Source organism: Natrix helvetica, assembly GCF_964273705.1.
Source record: "Natrix helvetica genome assembly, chromosome: 13".
NCBI classification, from domain to species: Eukaryota; Metazoa; Chordata; class Lepidosauria; order Squamata; family Natricidae; genus Natrix; species Natrix helvetica.
The window spans coordinates 9,492,356-9,513,818 of record NC_138557.1 but is presented as its reverse complement, the minus strand read 5'-3'; the positions used below and the strand labels follow the sequence as shown (position 1 = coordinate 9,513,818).

The 21,463-nt window shown below is 44.1% G+C and overlaps 1 protein-coding gene across 2 annotated transcripts; it reads left to right on the top strand.

Moving 5' to 3' along the window:
- The first annotated feature begins 5,250 nt into the window (after positions 1 to 5,250).
- On the top strand, positions 5,251 to 19,552 carry DECR2 (2,4-dienoyl-CoA reductase 2). 2 transcript variants are annotated; one of them, XM_081965934.1, is made up of 10 exons: positions 5,251 to 5,383; positions 7,425 to 7,570; positions 8,347 to 8,415; positions 9,317 to 9,368; positions 10,711 to 10,846; positions 11,858 to 11,982; positions 13,173 to 13,266; positions 14,311 to 14,415; positions 15,966 to 16,154; positions 19,080 to 19,552. In XM_081965934.1, exons 2-10 carry the CDS (start codon positions 7,473 to 7,475, stop codon positions 19,112 to 19,114), a joined length of 903 nt encoding a protein of 300 aa, XP_081822060.1. In that variant the 5' UTR covers positions 5,251 to 5,383; positions 7,425 to 7,472; the 3' UTR covers positions 19,115 to 19,552. The 2 variants fall into 2 exon arrangements, with proteins under 2 accessions (XP_081822060.1, XP_081822061.1); XM_081965935.1 differs by having other exon boundaries at positions 5,252 to 5,383; positions 15,966 to 16,171.
- Positions 19,553 to 21,463: the final 1,911 nt, after the last annotated feature.

Sequence of the window (21,463 nt, the reverse complement as noted above, 5' to 3'; positions counted from 1 at the left end):
ATATCTCATTTCCTCGGCCATCATTGCAAGTGGATCCCTCTTGACTTATCTGGACTGCCAGGATAAGGAAAAAAAAGTGTTTTCCCAGGGGTGAAATTCAGCAGGTTCTGACAGGTTCTGGAGAACCGGTAGCAGAAATTTTGAGTAGTTCGGAGAACTGGATAATACCACCTCTGGCTGGCCCCAGTGTGGGGAGGGAATGGGGGTTTTGCAGTATCCTTCCTCTGGCATGCCCACCAAGCCACACCCACAGAACCGGTAGTAAAAAAAAAATTGAATTTCACCACTGGTTTTTTCCTTAATTATTCACCCTATCTCTAAGAGAAGGGGGCTTCAGGAGAGAGGCATGTATCACAGGGATATTTATTAAGATGCCGAAAGTATTTGAATGGCTGTTTTTAATTCAAAAGAAGAAAAGTATTAGTACTTTATCTGCAATCTTTCCCTTCCTTCCTTTTTTCTTTCCTTCCTTCCTTCCCTTTGCTTCATCTCTTCTTTCTTCCCTTCCCTTCCCCTCCCTTCATCTCTTCTTCTTTTCCTTCCCTTCCTCTCCCTTCCTCTCTTCTTCCTTTCCTTTCCCTCTCTTCATCTCTTCTTTCTTCCCTTCCCTTCCCCTCCCTTCATCTCTTTTTCTTTTCCTTCCCTTTCCTTCCCTTCCCCTCCCTTCCTCTCTTTTTCCTTTTCTTTCCCTCCCTCCCCTTCATCTCTTCTTCCTTCCCTTCCCCTCCCTTCATCTCTTTTTCCTTTCCTTTCCTTCAGAGCACAGATCTGTTATCCTCTGAATTAGATTTAGTGAGGGTTTGTTTTGTTTCGATTCAGACTTTTTTAAAAAAATCTATCAGTTCCTGCTGGAAACTGACTTAGCAGTCTCTCTTTTCCATGGTTCTTATTCTCTTGTCAGTTTCACAATCAGTTTCCCTGAAAACCGGATCTAATCAGTTTCACAGTGTCTTGGACAGTTTTTCTGCTTCATTTCCCCCTCCCCCCTCCAGTTTGAATAAGGACCATGTACCTTCTGCAACAGCATCGTCCCAGCCCAAATACAGCGGGTACTACAGCATTAAGTCCCTTTCGGGAGAGGGGGCGGTCTAGAAATCTAAATAAAGTAAAGTAAGTAAAGTAAAATATACCATATCCATAAGGAACAGTTTGGCCTAGCAGTTAAGATTCCAGGCTAGAAACCAGGAGACGGTGAGTTCTAGTTCTGCTTAGGTATAAAAATCAGCTGGGTGACTTTGGGCCAATCACCAGGAGACTGGGAGCTCTAGTTCCATCTTAGACATATGAGCCAGCTGGGTACTTTGGGCCAATCACCAGGAGACTGGGAACTCTAGTTCCATCTTAGACATATGAGCCAGCTAGGTACTTTGGGCCAATCACCAGGAGACTGGGAGCTCTAGTTCCATCTTAGACATATGAGCCAGCTGGGTACTTTGGGCCAATCACCAGGAGACTGGGAGCTCTAGTTCCATCTTAGACATATGAGCCAGCTGGGTACTTTGGGCCAATCACCAGGAGACTGGGAGCTCTAGTTCCATCTTAGACATATGAGCCAGCTAGGTACTTTGGGCCAATCACCAGGAGACTGGGAGCTCTAGTTCCATCTTAGACATACGAGCCAGCTGGGTACTTTGGGCCAATCATCAGGAGACTGAGAGTTCTAGTTCTACCTTAAACATAAAAGCCATGTACATGGGTACATTGGGCCAGTCCCTTTCTCCCAGCCCAATTCACCTCCCACAAGGTTCTTGTGGGGAAAACAGGAGTAGGAAGGAGTTAGATCTTAGATACCTTCAGTATCTTGAGTTACTTATAAAGTAATAGGTGGGATTAAGAACATCCGAATAAAAATAAACAAAATAAAATACAGAAGACCCAATTTTCTAAACTCATAAAAAGCAAGGGAAATAAGAGAGAAAATAGCGTTGCGCTGACAAAATGTGTTCAGGCAGATTCACCTCAACACCTGACCCAACACCTGGATGTTAGGTACCATAAACCATCAAACAGATGAGTTATATTGCTGTCTTCAGTTTGAGTCACAAGGGGCGAAAGTCACATTCCATAAAACCGTCTCCGTGCCAAAAGCTTTACTCACCTGAGGTCACATAGGGCAAAAAGAACCCAACCCAAACCAGTCCTTCCAGAGGTTGGACATTATGGGCCACGCTAATTTACTCTAGCTTCCTCGCCGCAGAGGAGAATGGGGTAAGTAAGGGCTCCATTTACAAAGCTATAGGGACATGGTGGTTCAGTGGATAAGACACTGAGCTTGTCGATCAAAAAAGTTTGGCAGTTCGACGGTTCGAATCCCTAGCGCCGCATAACGGAGTGAGCTCCCCTTACTTGTCCCAGCTTCTGCCAACCTACCAGTTCGAAAGCGTGTAAAAAATGCAAGTAGAAAAATAGGGACCACCTTTGGTGAGAAGGTAACAGCATTCTGTGTGCCTTCGGCGTTTAGTCATGCCGGCCACATGACCATGGAGGCATCTTCGGACAGCGCTGGCTCTTCGGCTTCGAAATGGAGATGAGCATTGCCCCCTAGAGTTGGGAACGACTGGCACATATGTGCGAGGGGAACCTTTACAAAGCTGGCGCAGACATTTGCTTCAGTCGGACTCAGATTCCTTGTCCTACAGGAGAATAATTAGAAACGGAAGTAATTTCTTTTTTTAAAAAAAGGTTGAGATGAAAACTTGCATCCCATGATATTCATAAACAAGGAAGTCACATGAAAACCACTAAAGAGGACCAAAAAAAAAAAAAAACCCTTTCAGAGTTGGTAACGGGTGATTTCAAATCGTGCCCCCTAAGAGAGCATTGGGGGTGAAGCAACATGCACAAAACCTGCACATGTCCTGAAGAAGGAAATCTCACTAAATGCCCCTTCTAAAATGTTTTGTAAGATGAAAAACCAACTTATTCTGCTGTAGGGTAGGCAAGTCAAGTCGTAAGGTTTTTACTAAAAAAAAAAAAAAAGAATTGCTTTATCGTTGTTCATCTTTAAGGGTCTCCAAACTGGACAACTTTAAAACCTGTGGACTTCAACTTCCAAAATTCCCCAGCCAACCAATTTTGCCAGTTTGTTTATGGTACCTAATATCCAATGGGTCATGCTTTGAGGTGAATTGCTGCTGGGGGATTCTGGGAGTTGAAGACCACAGGTCTTAAAAGTTGCTGTTCTGACCGAGGCTTCCCGAGAGCATGAAGCAAACTCCTGGTCCCAACCAAAATCCCTTTTATTAATTTCCTGTGAATTGTGCTCATTCACATCCAGCAAAGTCTTTCAAAGGAGGATTTACAGTCACAGACCTCATCTGGCTTGGAGAGCTGCCAGGCTGATCTCTGCAAAACTTGGCAAGGCGTCTCGGAGAGTCATGAACCAATTATGCGAAATAATTGTCTCCTGCAAACTCCTCGGGGGGGGCGGGGGTGTTCTGTTAACATGCAGTCTGTTGTGCCTTAAAATGGCTTCTACTGTACTGCCGTAAAATGGCTCCTGTTTGCTTGTCTCAGCAACACCCTCTGTTTCGAAAGCTTGTTTCAGATGTCCTTATTTCCACCTGTTTCTACCTGTTTGCAACTGAACTTCGTCTTGCAACACTTTCTTCTTTCTGCTTCTGAACACACTTCTTTAAGTATGTAAGCGGTGATATTGAAATAATGCAAGATCCTGTTGGTTTTTTTTTTTTTTTGAAGATTACTTTTAATATCACATGAATATCCAATGTTAAAATAATGGCTACCTTTTAATCTGGGTGCAAAACCTCAGTTTCTTATTTGCTGATTAGGTGATATTATTACAACATTGAGAAAGTGCTTAACTTTGGTACAGATATAGATATAAACCAACTGCACTTTCCTCCCCCCCTCCCCCAATTCTGTTTTTCTTCTCCTTCTTTTCTTCCTGAAGGTTTTGTAATCCTCCAGATCCCAGTTTATAAGTAAGGGGGATTTCCTGGCAACTAAAAAATGTGTAGCAATGGGATTCTTTCCTCCTTCTTCTTCTGCCTTCTCCTCCTCCTCCTTTCTTTCTTTTTCTTCTTCTTTTCCTTCTCCTCCTCCTCCTCCTTCTTTTTTCTCTTCCTCTACCTCTCCTCCTCCTCCTCCTCCTCCTCTTCCTCTCCTCCTCTTCCTCTTCTTCTTCTTCTTCTTCCTCTCCTCTCCTCCTCCTTCTCCTCTTCCTTCTTCCTACACTACCATTAATCTTCTCATCGTCCCTATCACACATCTCCTCTCACTTATGACTGCAGGACTGTAACTTTGTTGCTTGAATCCTTACAATTTATATTAATTGTTTCCTAGTATGATTTGATTGCTTATTTGTACCCTCTGACTATCATTGAGTGTTGCACCTTATGATTCTTGACGAATGTATTTTGTCTCTTATGTACACTGAGAGCATCTGCACCAAAGACAAATTCCTTGCGTGTCCAATCACACTTGGCCAATAAATAATTCAATTCAATTGTTCTGTTCTCTTCTGCTCTGTGCTGTTCTATTCTAATTCTATTCTATTCATTCTTATTCTATTCTATTCATTCTTATTCTATCCTATTCTATTTTAATTCTATTCTATTCGATTCATTCTTATTCTATTCTATTCTAATTCTATTCTAATTCTATTCTATTCTAATTCTATTCTAATTCTATTCTAATTCTATTCTAATTCTATTCTATTCATTCTTATTCTATCCTATTCTATTTTAATTCTATTCATTCTTATTCTATTCCATTCTTTTCTATTCTATTCATTCTTATTCTATTCATTCTTATTCTATTCTATTCTATTCTAATTCTATTCTATTCCAATTCTATTCTATTCATTCTTATTCTATTCTAATATATTAATTCTTATTCTATTCTATTCATTCTTATTCTATCCTACTCTATTTTAATTCTATTCTATTCATTCTTATTCTTTTCTACTCTAATTGTATTCTATTCTCATTCGATTCTATTCATTCTTATTCTATTCTATTCTTTTCTATTTTAATTATATTCTATTCTTTTCATTCCTATTCTGTTCTGTTCTATTCCATTCTATGCTTATTCTGTTCTATTATATCAGAAACCTTTCTCCTTTTGCAATCACCTGCCTTGAAAAGCGAAGGCAGCTGCTTGTGCAATAAAGGAGACTCCCATACTCACATTCCTTTTTTAAAAAATTAGGTCTAATGAAGAGCTTGCCCAATAGGATTCCAAGCAACGCATCGCTTTGCCAACAAGAGAAGGAGCAAACCTAGAACGTCCCATTCAACCCAGCGCCTCCTAGGCTTCTAAATAAGGAACTACCATTCCCGGCATGCTTTGGGTTTCAACCTAGCGCGCAGGCGCACCGGAGAGCAAGCTCGGCTTGGCTGAGAAGCTGCTTAAACGGGAGGTGAGTTGGAGAAGGGCAGAATTGTTGGGTGTGGGGTGTGTGTCGGGAATACCGAGAAAGGGGAATTGAGGAGTGGGGCAGAGCACCCCCAATTGCAACCCTCTGCAACCCTCCTACGTGCTGGGGCTGCAACTCCCGCTGTCTGTTGCAACCGCGGGCGGGGATAAGGGGACTTGTAGTCGTTCCAGTTCATTTGGCTCTGCAAAAGGCTTGAAAGAGGCTCGCGCAATTCCCGGGCAGGAGAGAGCTCCCCCCTTTCCCGGGGCTCCCCACTGCATGCGGGGTGTGTCAGCCCAGGAGCCTTAGAAAGGTCGGCAGTTCGGCGGGTTCGAATCCCTAGGACTGGTCGCCTGCGTCAGCAGGGGGTTGGGCTAGATGACCTCCAAGGTCCCTTCCAACTCTGTTACTGTTGACTGCAACCTGGCGCCCTCCGCTGGTGGGGAGCCTCGACCCTCGTCGTCTCTTTCATTGCCAACCAGCTGCGTGACCTGGGGGGGGGGGCAGCCTTGTGTAACCCTAGCGGAGGGAAGGGCAAGGCTGCCCTCCCCCAGGGAAATCAATGTGGGGGTGCAAAAATAGGGGAATTTCCCCTGCACTTTCCCTGCCCCGCGGGGATCCCACCTGCTGCATTGCTTTCTCTGGAATAACAGCTGTTTCATCTTTTAAAAGTTGGGTTTCTTAAACTTTTTGCTCTTAGGGCCCCTCGTCTTTTGGACAACGCCCAAAGAGTTCTGCTTTGTGACGGGGCTGGATATAAACATACATATTTATTAATATATACAATGTCTCTATTCTTATTTTTCTCTCTGTTGCTTTGTATGTACACTGAGTGCTTCTGTGTTGTTCTTAGTTGTGAAGTCGTGTCCGACCCATTGCAACCCCATGGACAATGTTCCCCCAGGCCTTCCTGTCCTCTCCCATCCTCAATTTAAGCTCACACCACTGATTCGGTGACTCCATCCAGCCACCTCCTTCTCTGCTGTCCCCTTCTTCTTTTGCCCTCAATCGTTCCCAGCATGAGGCTCTTCTCTAGGGAGTCCTTCTTCCTTCTCATTAGGTGGCCAAAGTCTTTGAGTTTCCTCTTCAGGATCTGGCCTTCTAAAGAGCAGTCAGGGTTGATCTCCTCTAGGACTGACCGGTTGGATCGCCTTGCAGTCCAAGGGACTCAATGCAGGAGTCTTCTCCAGCACCAGAGTTCAAAGGCCTCCATTCTTTGGCGCTCAGCCTTCCTTATGGTCCAACCTTCACAGCCATCCATTGCAACTGGGAAAACCATAGCCTTGACTATAGGCACTTTAGTTGGCAGGGTGTATATTATATATACAATGTCTCTATTGTTATTATTCTCTCTGTTGCTTTGCATATACGCTGAGAGCTTCTGTACGGGAGACTAATTCCCTGTGTGTCTAATCACTCTCAGCAAAATAAAAGTATTCAGCTTCAATTTGAATTTCTGGAACTGTTCCTTCTCCTTTGCAAAGCTGCTCAAGCCATCACGACTGCTTTGCAAAGAATGTCAGTCTTGCAAAGAAAACCGGTTGGGTCAAATTCTCACCTTTAATGCCTTCTCCGTTCTTTCCTTCTCCATGGCTCCAACATTCCTATTAATGCAAGCTGGGGGGGGGGGAGGTTTTTGTTGTGCAGAGAGCTGGGATTCGGAATCCTATTCCATTGAGAATTCCTCTTCCTGAAGCTGCCCCACAATTTTTCCTCAAGGTTGGTGGAAAAGGAGAAAAAAAAATCTAATTTTTAAAAGAATTGTGTAATACTTGTTTTCCAATGTTAAAGAAGGCGCATCTGTTTGCACTTGAAAGCCTGTTGGGGTGAAAGGTGAGAATTGCAGGGATTGCATCTGACCAAGGGTGAGTTCGCAGTCGCTCCCTGCAATGATACCTCTAACACCATCAAACATCCACATCTGCCTATCCCAGGGCTTTGGGAAGAACTTTCTAGGTGGATTAAAAACACCAAATCCACTCTCAACATCTGGCTGACTGTGTGACAGACCATAATCGTATTGTGGGTTTTTTCCCCGTCTCAGGACTGGTTGTGACCCTGCCTTGCTTCCTCTAGAAGAAGCTAGCTCTCCATGGCTCACCTGGGCTTTGCTTGTGAAGCCCCTCCTGATGTGGACACAGATGACTGTCTTCCGGAATATTCGTATATCTTCAAGCCTGACATCCTCAAGTAAGCATTCCCAAGATGCTAGACCTCTTTAAGGTTCCTGTAAACCTGGTTGGGGGGGAATAGAATGGAATGAAATAGAAGAATAGAATAGAATAGAAAATAGAATAGGAAATGGGGTAGGGATAGAATGGAATGGAATAGAACAGACTAGAATAGAATAGAATAAAATAAAATAGGGAATACGGAATACGGAATAGAATAGAAATAGAATAGAAATAAGAGTAGAGTAGAATGGAATAGAATAGAATAGAAATAAGAGTAGAATAGAATAGAAGAACAGAATAGAAGAACAGAATAGAATAATAGAATAGAATAGAACAGAATAGAAGAATGGAATAGAATAGAACAGAACTGAAAATACAGAATAGAGTAGAGTAGAATATGGGATACGGAATAGAGTGGAGTAGAGTAGAGTAGAGTAGAGTAGAGTAGTAGAATACGGAATGGAATGAAATGGAATACAATAGAATAGACAAATCTAATAATAATATACTGCTGCTTCTAAGCCAGTCCTGTCCAATTTTGCCATCGTTCTCATTTTCTACTTTCTAGGTTTAACTTAAGAAGTTTTTATTAATCTGTGTCACTAACCTTGTAATAAAGAATATTATTCCTTTTTTAAAAGAACTCCTTTGATTTTGTGAATTTGAATTTCTTTCCCACTGTTTCATGATTTTTCACTTGGGAGCCCCCCAGAGTTGTTGGGTGTTGGGCGGTAAATAAATAAGTATATACATGAGTGGATTCCTGATGTCTCCTCCTCCTGGTTTTTCTAGAGGAAAAGTGGCTTTCATCACAGGCGGTGGCTCTGGAATTGGATTCCGCATTGCTGAGATCCTGATGAGGTAAGGATAGCAGATCTCTTTCAGTAGTAATTGGGTTTTTTTCTGCAGTTAGACTAGACATATCTAATTCCCTCAATTGCTCATTGTATGGTTAGGCTCCAGGCCTCTTATCACCTTTGTTGTTGCTCTTTTTTTTTTTTAAGACAAACAAAAACAAAGCAACACACACAAAAAACTTTCCTCAATTTCGTCAAGCATGTCGTTTGATTACAGGCTTTTGCGCATCAGTTTTTACAATTAGAAATAAGATCGCTGGTTGTCCATCAAACATAACTAAATACATCACTATCATTGAGCATCCTTTGCTCAGATTACCATTACTCACCCTTCATTTCAAACAAACCTTATTTCCTTAAATCCTTAATTATCTATTAAGCAACAATAAATCTTTATAAAATTATAAAATCACCTATCTCTATCTATTGGCCTTACAAAAAAAATAAAAATAGTAATACTAATAAAAAAATAAAAATTTCCCATCGACTCGTATTGTACATCATTACTTTCAATTAACCACAATGTCACCAATCAACCATAGAGTATAGAATACTTATAGTGTAACTTATTCAACTCCAGTAGTAACTTTCCATTGTTAATCCCAATAGTTATTGAATATTTCAATGCATGTATGTATCAATTATTCATTACATCATCATTAGTCCATTGAACATACACAAGTCTTTGTTCTTCTTCTCTGCACTCTTTCCAGAGTCTCAACATTTTCTTTTATATTGTAGTGACCAGAATGGGATGCGGTATTATATAATGTGGCCTCACTAGTCCAGTTCCCCAGATATTTGCTTTTGCATTCCTTAAAAGAAGCCTCAAACTTTTAAGTAAAAAGAAGGAAGTTTTTGCATTCCTTGACTTCTCTGTCTCTCCTTGGGAAATCTTCCTGCAGACACGGCTGCCAGTGTGTCATTGCCAGCAGAAACCTGGAACGGTTGACGGAGGTGAGTGGCTGCGAAATCCTTGTATTTTTACCAATATGTTACAAATATCCGTATTAGGGATATTAGCAGCTTTTCGGTGAAGAAGCAAAGAGGACTCTCATTTTTGTGGTCTTCCAAAGTCTCAGGAAGACTTGGTTGTTTTGGGAGGTCTTTAGAGACTGATTCTGATTGGGTCCCTGACCCTGAAGGTGGATCATTTACCATATTTTTCGGAGTATAAGACGCACCAGAGTATAAGACGCACCAAGATTTTTTTTTTCAATATATTTTTATTGTTTTTACATTTAAAACAATGCAATGCTGCAGGGTCGGGGTGATCGTATATTCACATTATGTACAGCTGGTTTCAACCATTAACAGTTATTCTACTTAATACATTGTCTGTCCTTTTGTTCGATCGCCATATATACATTTGTTCCAGTCTTGTCATCTTAACTTATACCAGTCATAAAATCTATTCCATACCTCAAAATATTCTGATTCCCCTTTATTTTTAAGTTCCAAAGTGAGCCTATCTGCTTCTGCACAGGCCAACACTTTTCTGATTATATCTAGCTTTGATGGTGTATTTTCTTTTTTCCAATGCTGGATGCACCAAGATTTTGAAGAGGCAAATTTAAAAAAAATTTTTTTTGAACCCTGCAGACTTCCCAAAAACGGCCTGTTTTTCGTGAAAACGGGCCCATTCCCCCCCCCCAAAAGGGCATGAATAGCCTTTAGGAGGCTTGCAGAGTGCTCATGCCACCCCCCAAAGCAAAAAACAACCTGTTTTTTGTCAAAAAAAGGCATGCCTAGCCTTTAGGAGGCTTATAGAGTGGTCCTGGAGGCTGTGCGGGGCAAAGACGAGCAAAAAATGGCCCTTTTTTTCTCATTTCTGTCCTCCCCAGCCCCCAGGAGCACTCTGGAAGCCTCCTAAAGGCTATGCACGGCCGTTTTTGCAAAGGGGGCAGGGTTTCAGGAGGCAAAAAGTGCTATATTCAGTGTATAAGATGCACTCAGATTTTCAGCTTCTTTTTTGAGGGGAAAAAGGTGCATCTTATACTCTGAAAAATACGGTATTTCTCAAAGTCGACAGCTTCAAGGTGTGTGAATCTCACCCCTCAAAATGCTGGCTGAGAAATTCTGGGAATTGAAGTCTGCAGATCATAAAAGTTGCTGAGCTTGAGAAACCCAAGACTTAGGTCGTGGTTGGGTTGATGTTGAATAACTAGAATGCTATTTGTATTTGCGTGGAGCTATTGTGGCAGGTGTGTGTGTGTGTGTATGTGTGTGTACACTTCTAAAATATCCTTTTAGAAAGGCAGCTCTCTGATCTCCCAAAATCTTTACTTCTGCTGAACAGGCGTCCAAGAAACTTTCTGCAGCTACCGGCCAGAGATGCCTGCCTGTCTCCCTTGATGTACGGCAACCGCAAAGCATTTCAGCAGCTGTGGATGAGGCCCTCCAAGAATTCGAGAAGATCGACATCCTAGTTAACAGTGAGGGTTTGGTCCTCTTGGAGGTTGGAAGTTCTCCCCATCTTCAACCTTCAGGATGGGAATGGGTGGTCCCTGAAGGGTGATCTTTTTTTGGTTGCTGGAAAGGTTCTGGTAGCTGAATTCATAAATGGCCAAGCTGCTCTTTCATACAGATCCTCTGCATCCCATCTTCACCTTTAGAAGACCCGTTGAACAGCCATCCAACCTCACCGAAGCTTTGTCTCAAGAACGTTGGGTTTTGTGTAATTGATCGATTAGGGTTGATCACCCACCTCAGTCCAGCATCTCTTTGGGGTTCTCCAAAGCCGTGTTTCTCAACCTGGGCAACTTGGGTGACTTCAACTCCCAGAATTCCCCAGCCAGCACAGAATTCTGGGAGTTGAAGTCCACCCATCTTCAAGTTGTCAAGATTGAGAAGCTCTGTTCTAGAGCACTCAGTTTCACGATGCCAGCAGTAGGCTGATATTTAGTTAAAATCCCCGATTGCCATGACGGCGAACCTATGGCACGCCTTCCACAGGTGGCACGCAGATCCCTCTCGGTGGGTATGCAAGCTGTTGCCCCCAACTCAGCTCCATTCCGCATGTGGGTGCGCCTCCCACTGACCAGCTGGTTTTAGGTCTCTGCCTTGCGTGTGCATGGGGGCAGGGGGCATGTACAGGGTTGTGCATGCGTGGGGGAGGTCATGCAGGGGCGGGGGGCGCACATGTATTGCGTTATGGGTACACGCATACTTTCAGCATGCGACGATAAAAAAGTTAGCCATCCCTGCCCTATTGAAAGCCAAACTCCTTGGACTCTAGACAGATGGTGCATCTAGCTTAATTTCAAACGTGGCTCTCTACCCTCCAGGATCCATCCAATTCGATTAATAATGGATGTGTTTATCGGAATATCATCAATAGCTTCTCACCCTTCGTAAGAAGATAGGAATTCAGGCCTTAAGACGGCAATCCAGCAGGTCACATCAACTGTTTCTCTTGTTCCTTTTTCCACCGTCTTCTTCCTCAGATGCGGCCGGGAACTTCCTTTGTCCTGCTAGCTCTTTATCGTTCAACGGTTACAAAACGGTGATCGAAATCGACACGTTGGGCACATTCAACGTCTCCAAAGTCCTGTATGAAAAATACCTTCGGGTAAGAGGCTCTCGGTTGCAGAGCTAGTTAGTCCTTGGCTTGCAGCCATTCGTTTAGTGACCGAAGCTACCCCAGCCCTGAAAGCAAATGACTTGGGAAGCAGTTCTCAACGCACAAATGCAGCAGCCGTCTCAGGGTGACTCGGTTCTTTGCAGGCTGGTTTTCCGATAGACTATCTCTGGTCCTGGAAGTTCCACTTTCTTAGCCAAGGCTACAAAAATATGGTGGCAGCATTCTCCCCGTGTTGACGTAATCCAAATTCACGAGATTGCTAACTGGCATGTGCTTATAGTGGTTGCACTGTCCTGGGGTTGTGTGATCACTTTTTGCAACCTTCTGACAAGTCAGTGAGGAAGACTGATTCACTTAATGGCCGCCTGATTCACATAGCAACTACAGCAATCCATTTAGAATAGAACAGAACAGAATAGAATAGAATGATATTATACAATAGAATAGTTAGGCCATGTGTAACTGGCTGATTGTATGCCTAATTGTGGTTTTTAATATAGATTTTTATCTGTTACTTACTACTTTATTCCAGAATTTGTAACTGGAGATTCCTAGAGTGCTTTTATTTGTTCTGGTCTTTGACTCTTTATAAACTTGACTTGATTTGATCGTGTGATCAAAATTCAGATGCTTGACAACGGGTTCGTACTTATGACCGTTGCTATGTCCCAAGGTCACGTGGGATCCCTTTTGCAACCGTCTTGACAAGTAAAGTTGATAGGGAAGGCAGATTCACTCAACAGCTGGGTGATTTAAACTATCAACTTCAGCGGTTCACTTAACCACATGGGCAAGAAAGGTCGCAAAACGGGGCAAAATTCACTTAACAAATGTCTCGCTTAATAATAGCACCCATTTGGGGCTCAATTGTGGTCATAGGTTGAAGACTACCTGTGCTATTTGGGACCAGAATTTATGTTGGTAAGGAAGGTGGTTAAGTCAGTCATTCCTGAATTTACAACCTTTTTTGTCATGGTTGTTGAGTGGATCGCTCCACTCATGGCCCCATCTTGATGTATTTCATTTCTCTGTGGATACCCCTAAATGGACATTTCACCCTCGGGGAGGTGAGGCTTCATTTAGGGGTATCCATTAGCCATTTTATTCTTTATTACTTAAATGCCACAAGGCATCTTTAGACATTTATCTTAACCTTTCTGCTTGCTTTATCGACGTAGGAAAATGGCGGCGTCATTGTCAACATCACAGCGACCCTCAGCTACAAAGGCCAGGCTCTCCAGATGCATGCTGGGACCGCCAAGGCGGCCGTAGGTACGAGGACCAAGCCCTCTGTGTCCTTTCCTCTTCTTCTCACCAGTAGCTCTGTCCAAGGTTGAGGGTTTCTCTCCTCTCTGAGGATGAGGGATCCTCAGGAAGGAATATTGCAGCCACTCCCTCCAGTAGACTTAAACGTATCGGGGTAAGAATCCCCTTTGACAACTAACTCCAATTTAGCTGAGATTTTGGGAATTGGAGAACACATCCTTTTAGTTTTGAGTACATTTGGGGATGATAGACTTAGATTGCATGGACTTTTCCTTTGTGTAACGCTGTGTGCAGGAAGCCACGATTGGTTGCTTATTTCTTCTGCCCAGCAATCTGAGAGAATCCACGATTAACTAGCCCTAACTCCAGGGCTTCTCCCGAAAAGCGGCTGCCAAATTGGAAAGTAGATGGAAAGTATGAAATATTAGGGACGTGGTGGCTCAGTGGCTAAGAAGCTGAGCTTGTTGATCAGAAAGGTCGGCATTTCGGGGGTTCGAATCCCTAGCGTCGCGTAACGGAATGAGCTCCCGTTACTTGTCCCAACTTCTGCCAACCTAGCCGTTCGAAAGCATGTAAAAAATGCAAGTAGAAAAATAGGAGCCACCTTTGGTGTGTTTCGTGCGCTTTTGACGTTTAGTCCTGCCGGCCATATGACTACGAAGATGTCTTCGGACAGCACTGGCTCTTCGGCTTTGAAACAGAAATGAGTACCGCCCCCTAGAGTTGAGAACGACTAGTACATATGTGTGGGGGGAACTTTTACCTTTACCTATGAAATATTAATTAAATCAAGTTAGTTCTTCATTCTGACCTTAGAAGGTATACCCCCATTGCCCAAGAATATACATTCCTAATTCTTGATGAGACCAAGACTGTGTATCTCCAAATGATGCCTTCCATTTCATGCGCCGTATTCTCTTCCTCCTTCAAAAAATAGGAGTTTTAATCCTGAAATAGACTTTGTCGTCTCATGAAACCCTCTGTAGTTCTAATTTTGGGCTTCCCTGGGGACTCTTCTGAATATTCGTAAACCCATCTATCTCTTCATAGAGGCTATGACGAAGCATCTGGCTGTGGAATGGGGGCCTCAAAGGATTAGAGTGATTAGCGTCGCTCCCGGTCCCATCTCAGGCACAGAGGGGTACCGCCGTTTAGGTAAGTCTTTGGAACTGAGAAGAGCTTGTAAGGTAACTTCTCAGAAAGCTTTTAAGATAGCTTCTAACACAACAGTTAAGTCTTCTACGACAGTGTTAAGTAATTAAGCTCCTCGTTAGAAGAGCGAGTATGCAGAGAAGCGTAATGAGAGTGATATGGAATAACACACACAAACCAGCATACCGAGACACTGAATAGTATAAAATATAGTAGTTTACTATGTAGAAATATAGAAGTATTCAGAGTCCAGTTAACGGTCCAAGTCATAGACGGTTCAGTCATTCAGTTATCAAATAGTCAGTCTAGCACACAATATAGCTAACAGTAGCAAGACTCAGTAACTCACAATCAGTATCAAACAGTATCCACGATCAGCATCTAACAAACAGAGAGCTAAGAGCCATTCTGGCTCCCTCTTATGGCTGCTTGAGGTAACAAACTGATTACATTTCTTAAGCATTTAAAGTAACAGTAAAGTAATCATAGCTTATATACATTGCCAAGCCAAGCCTAGGGTTACATCCCTAACAGACAGGAGTCCCCAATCTTTTGGACATCACTAAATTCATAATTTTAAATCCCGCGGACCACTAATATGATGTACCTAATGATTGGCTGGGTGGGCGTGGCTAGGTGGTCATGTGAATGCGTGGGAGTGGCCAACAACTTGATGTCACTCATGTCAAGGAGTGCCTCACCGGCCTCTACTCGCCCTCCCCTCCCAGCCACTCCTCCCCTCCCTGCCCGGGCTCCTTAGGGCCCCAACGGGAAGCAATTGATCTATATTCCAATGTAAACACGTGTATTAACAGTAGAATTACACGGATTGAAGGACTACAAAGAATATGAATAGAGGTACTTGAAATGTATAAATGATCGCGATCGGTACTAAAACTGTAGGCTGAGACATTGAATTATGAAAGAATGAAGGATGAAATTCTGATATAAAAAGGATGGGAAGAATTAACTAAGGGAAATATGAATAACAAAACAGGTGAAAGACAATGGGAAAAAAACCACGTCTTTGAATATTACAGCGATATGCCGGCGGAGAAAATAGGGATAGAAATAAGAGGTGTGTGTGTGTGTGTTAAGATATGCAAAAGAACAGAAAAAAAGGTCTATGACTGAAGGGTAACAGTAAAAGGTAAACAATATGAAATAATGCAAATGAAATATAGTAATTAGGACTAATAAGATTATGTTTGTTTGTATTGAAATGTATGATACCCAGGTACCACACCATTCACACATTGATATGTATAAATAATATAAAATAAAATAAAAGCTTGATTGGAAAAAAAACCACAGAATTATAAGGGTTGCAGGGTTAAAAACCTTAAAAGTTCAAAAAGGTAGAGAGAACCCCCTCACCGCGCCAACCATTTCCCCAGGATTGCCTAACATTAATAATGACACTGTTGGCCGCCATCTTATTTTGTGGGGACCACACCCTGTGGAGACCACGATATTGATCTGTGGGCTGACGTCCTTCCATGCTCCTGTTTCTTCTAAAAATGGGCCAACGTTGTGCTTTTCTCTTGTTCTAGTTCCACCCAATTTGGATTCTAGCCACTACTTCCAGAACATTCCCCTTCAGCGGGCCGGGAACAAGACTGAGATTGCTCACAGTGTCCTCTATCTGGTTAGCCCCCTCTCGTCGTACGTGACCGGCACGACGCTTGTGGTGGACGGCGGACATTGGCTGACTTCGGAGAATTCCTTTCCCTCACTGTTGGGTATAGCTAAGCTATAGGTGACGTTTCTTTCCCGCTCGGTGACTTTACAAGCAGGTTTCCTCTGAGTTACTTTCCACTTTTGGTCCAGGTTGCGTCCCTTGCCATAGCACAGAAGTGATTGGGTCCAGACTTCTGGGATGTTGCCTTTTGGGGGAGCGGGGACTTCCTAAGCCTGAGCAGACCCGATGCAGCTTGGGTTCCCAACCCAAATCATCTTCAAAGAAAGATGAGATTCTGACTGAGGGGAGAAAGCCATTAAAAAACAACAACAACCAGGGTGATATCCAGCAGGGAAATGCCTTCCATTGTGACTGACAAAAGGATTGCGTGGTTCTTCATTGACACCTCAACCTGTCTCCATAGGAAGAGCTAGCCTAGGGATGAGATTCAGGCGGTTCGGATCGGTTTGGGCAAACCGGTTGTTAATTTTAATCTGGTTCACCAAACCGGTAGTTCTGACGACCGGTTGGCTCCGCTCCTCCCCGCTCTTCCCAGGAGTCTCCACGCAGCCCATTTTTGATGCCAGGTAAGTGCAGGGCCTGCGGGGAGGCTCGGAGGGTGAAAAACGGACCTCCCGAAAGTACTAGAAATCTGGAAACGGGTGTGTTTCCAGCCTCTGGAGCCCAAGGGAGGCCATTTTCTCCCTCCTGGAGGCTCGAGGAAAACTTGAGTCTGGGGAGTGTGAAAACACACACACACACCCGCCGTGGTGCAGGGAGCTGGCTAGGCCATGCCCCCATGGCCATGCCCACCCAGTAACTGGATTTTCAGTCCCGCTCCTGAGTTAGTCAACATCCTAGGGAAGGTTAGCCATTTTTCAAGTTGAGTGTAGAATCAGAACGTAACCTTTATACAACAGCCCTACGAGTTTGGCCAGCGTGTTCTTAAGTCTGGAAGAAGATGAAAGTTTGATTAGGAGATGTTTGGATTTCAGGGTTTCAATAATAACTTGTTTATGGGTGCAGTTTAGTGCAGAGCTCTTCGTGGCTAGGTTCAAATTTAAAATCCTAAATGTTAGGCTACAAAAAAAAAAAAAAAAAACCACAAGCAGAGTTTCTTCTAAATGGTTTCCTTTATTGCTCCTCACCCGTAGACAGAAATATTGCCAAACTGAAGCAAACTACTTGCATCATTAATAATCACTTTAGAGTGGTGGTTTTGAGTGCAGTATTGCAGGCTAACTCTGCCCACAGTTTGAAGTTCAATCCTGACTTGGCTGAAGGTTGACTCAGCCTTTCCTCCTTCCAAGGTGTGTAAAATGAGGACCCAGATTGTTGGGGGACAAGAGGCTGACTCTGTAAACCTCTTAGAGAGGGCTGTAAAAGCACTGTGAAGCGGTATACAAGTCTAAAGGCTATTGCTCTTCCTTTTCTCCTTCCTTCTTCCCTCCCTCCCTCCCTCCCTCCCTTCCACTATTTTGGCAGTCCACTTCCATCTCCCTTCCTGCTGTTCCATAATTAGACTGGGCTTTGAATGGTTCACCCATAAACCACACAAGCCGTTCAAAGTTCACGAGAACTTGTCTTTTCTGGCTTTTTTTTAAATAGAAAAAGAAGATACCTTCGCTTTTTTTAAAAAAGGTCCTTCGGTCTTGTTATGCCTACTTTATTTCATTCGAGTCGTAGAGTTGGAAGGGGCCTGAGAGGTCATCAAGTCCAACGTCCTGCACCCTGCATAATTATGCCGCTGGATGACTGTTTGAAAACCCGTGAAGACCAGTCAGTGATAGATTCCGGGCGGTACAGCCCAGTACGGCCGCACCGGTAGTAGCCGGGAGCAGCGGCCACCGTACCAGTACGGTGGCTCGTTTGGCCCAACTGCCCCGCCCGCGTTCCATAGCTGTTTATAACGCGGCTGGCCAATTTGCACATGCGGGCACAGCGCGTGGCGCCTGCACAACCTCCGCCGAGCCGCAAATGGGTGTCGCAGGGAGATGGTGTGCAAATACATGCGCTGTGCGCGTGGCCAACTAGGACGCCAGGCCCTGTGCGCAGCGTACAAGTTGCGGCGGGATCTGGAACCCCCCACTGGGACCAGTGAAGAGGAAGAAACTGTAGTGCAGTCCTGTAATCCAGTTGTTGTCACGCTTTTCGTTACGGACCCCCTTTAAGTACCTTTTATGGCCGTGGACTCAAAACTTAAAATTTAATTCATAACATTTTTTTCCAAGGCTTCACGGACCTCCTGTGATGATATTTGGGCCCTCCGCAGGGATATGCGGGCTACAGATTAAGAACCACTGCTTTAATCCATTTTGCTGGTTGATAGCTCTTATGGTCAATGTCTATGGAGATGATCAGTCCTCCGGGTCATGGTTGTCCCAAAGGTGTTTTTCTCAAGGGACAACTGGACTTTCTGTTGTTCTTTTTTCTTTGAGGACCTTTCTCTTCTCATCCAAGAAGCTTCTTCAGCTCAGACTGGATGGTAGTGGGGAATGGAAGGATTTATATTCCATGCAGACAACAGCTGGTCGTTTGCATCCTTTTGGAGAGTCCTTGAGGCCACTTGGAGGTTTGTCTGTGTCCTCAGGGTCACCTGGGTGGGGCAAATGGGTGTGGAGCCTTCTCAGAACTGCTGAAAGGATCTGTGTCGTAGACTGGAGAGAGATGATGTGAAGAGAAATGTCTTCTTTCCCCTTAAGAAAAAACTGCCCAGTTGCCTTTTGAAAAAAACTCCTTTTTGAGACAACCATCACCTGGATAACTTGAGAATTTCCAGAGACATTCGTATCTCACCGTTGCCTGGTCTAACTGCTCTTCCTCCTGTCTCCCAAGATCATTGCTACCTATCACCACTCCCCGAATCTACTTTTTTGAGTCCCAAAATAAGTTTTATTTCAAGGTCGTTTCTCTACTTGGATCTTTCTTGTTCTTCCTTCTTCCTTCTATTCGAATGTTCCATCAAGGTCTCCTTGGTTTGTTACAGATTTCTGGAGCACGGAACTAAAGAGAGATAAATGAGAAAAGGACCCCCGACGTTTTAAGAAAGTGCCTTCAGTGCTTCTCCGCAAACCGTCTGTATGGATAGCAGCCGCTCACCTTTCCTAGTTACAAGGTAGTTTAGATAACCTGGGCCACGCTGGTTTGTAAGATGGGTCTTTGTCGCCCAAAGATTGGTGATGGTGGCACAAAACAAATTACAGACGGCATCCCGTTCACCCACCAGCATCCACTGTATCCCTGGAAGGTTGGCTGAGGCCAAAGTCCATCAGTGGCAGAAACATCTTGGACTATGATTTGATTGCTTTGTAAGCCTTTGTATCATTTTCAGTTCATTCTCCATCACAATTTTGGATCCCAGGGGGTGAGTCTGCATTTGTCCAGCTCCTGCTGAGCGTGACATTATCTGTCCCAGGTGTACACCCCTAATAAATAAGTACTCCGTACTTGTCAACAAACTCCCTTTTTGCAACCCAGTAATTCTTTAATTCGGGGCGGAGTTGCGGTGACTCGATGGAGCTGAGCATTTACTGGCTGGATGCCCTTCCTGATGCCACACGGAAGTTCTTGTTCATCTTGTAGCTTTCTCAACCCATTCAGTAGCCATTCCGGGGAAAGATTTGCATGGCGATGATTGGATTTGTTTGATGGAAGGAGGTAGCGGTGGTCAAACCCTGATTTCTGCCCAGGGGTTGTATTTTTATTTTTTTTATTCCTTTGAGGGACACACGGGGCGATTGCTTACAGCAGGGGTGTCAATCTTGTCCACTTTAGGACCTGTGAACGTCAACTCCCAGAATTCCCCAGCCATTCCATGCTGATTTGGGAATCCTGGGAGTTGAAGTCCACTAGTCTTAAAAGTTGCCAAGGTTGGACCGCCTTGGCAAAAGGGTGACACCAAAATTTCTAGCCTTTTAAAAAATGTGGTGGTGGGAAACTTAGACAGCATGCATGGTAAAAGCATGAACGTACGTTATATGTCCTAACTCCCTCCTCTCCCCCCCCAAAATTGTTCTTTTTGAAAATGATGATTTTTTGGGGTCATTATTATAATGGCAAACAGGGATGCGGTGGCTCAGTGGCTAAGATGCTGAGCTTGTCGATCAGAAAGGTCGACAGTTCGGCGATTCGAATCCCTAGCTCCGTGTAACGGAGTGAGCTCCTGTGACTTGTCCCAGCTTCTGCCAACCTAGCAGTTCAAAAGCACGTAAAAAAATGCAAGTAGAAAAATAGGAACCACCTTTGGTGGGAAGGTAACAGTGTTCCGTGCGCCTTTGGTGTTGAGTCATGCCGGCCACATGACCACGGAGACGTCTTCAGACAGCGATGGCTCTTGGGCTTTGAGACGGAGATGAACACCGCCCCCTAGAGTCGGGAACGACTAGCACATATGTGCGAGGGGAAGCTTTATCTTTATAGTGGCAAACACAATTCTGAAGCAGAATGCCATCTCTTGGTTCATCCCACATAAATGCAAATAATGTTTTAAGGTTGCTTTTAGGAGAATTTTTTTTTTTAAAAAAAGATATCTCCTCCCAAAATGTACAAATGTACTTCCTTGGGGAAAGTCACTGTATTTTTATAGCCTTGGGTAACAAAGGGAACTTCCAGGACCAGAGATAGTCTATCTGAAAGCCAATTTGCAAAGGAGGAATGGCCACGAGACGGCTGCTGCATTTGTGCTGCTTGGTTTAAAAACATCTGGCTTGGAAACGTGGACAGAGAAGTACAGATAGGGAGGCCATAACCCATCGCTCACGTCCTCTTCCCCCCCCAACAGGTGCCCCTTGCCTTTCCCAGGGTGGGTTTCTGCCTTTCCCTCTCATGGGAGTTGTCAAGTGAACCGTTGCTAAGCAATTAATCCTTCCCTCCGGAGCCAATGAGATTCCTGAAGCTGCCACTCTTAACAATTCTTCGCGTAGCTATAGTAACAGGCAGGTGCTGGAGGCGGGAAGCATCTCTTGTCTCCAAGGATGCAGGCTTCCGACCAGGCGGGCATCCTGAGATCGGGACAAGAGCATGCTGGTCCTTTTTGCAGGGAGGAGAGGATTTTTGTCCAGTTTCCCCCAAACGTCCTTGTTTGTTGAGGGGGGGAAAATATGTTGAGGATGACTTAGCTGAGTGCTGTGGCATCTCCTTTCCCAGTGGTAGCTCCCAAGGGACGTTAGATACAGCAGGCAGGCAAGTTCAGAGGGAAAGGAAGAGTCAATAGAGGCGTGATAACACATACTGTATTTTTCGGAGTATAAGACACACTTTTTCCCCCCCTAAAAGAGGCTGAAAATTTTGTGTGCATCTTATACACCGAATGTAGCCCCTCCCCGCCCCCCACCCTTTGGTCTCTGCCTCCCAGCAATTTGCCTCCATGCA

Coding starts and splice junctions, on each gene's coding strand:
- DECR2 (XM_081965934.1), top strand. CDS start 7,473: ATGGCTCACCTGGGCTTTGCTTGTGAAGCCCCTCCTGATGTGGACACA. Junction 7,571..8,346: donor TTCAAGCCTGACATCCTCAA/GTAAGCATTCCC, acceptor TGGTTTTTCTAG/AGGAAAAGTGGCTTTCATCA. Junction 16,155..19,079: donor TTCCTTTCCCTCACTGTTGG/GTATAGCTAAGC, acceptor GGTTTGTTACAG/ATTTCTGGAGCACGGAACTA.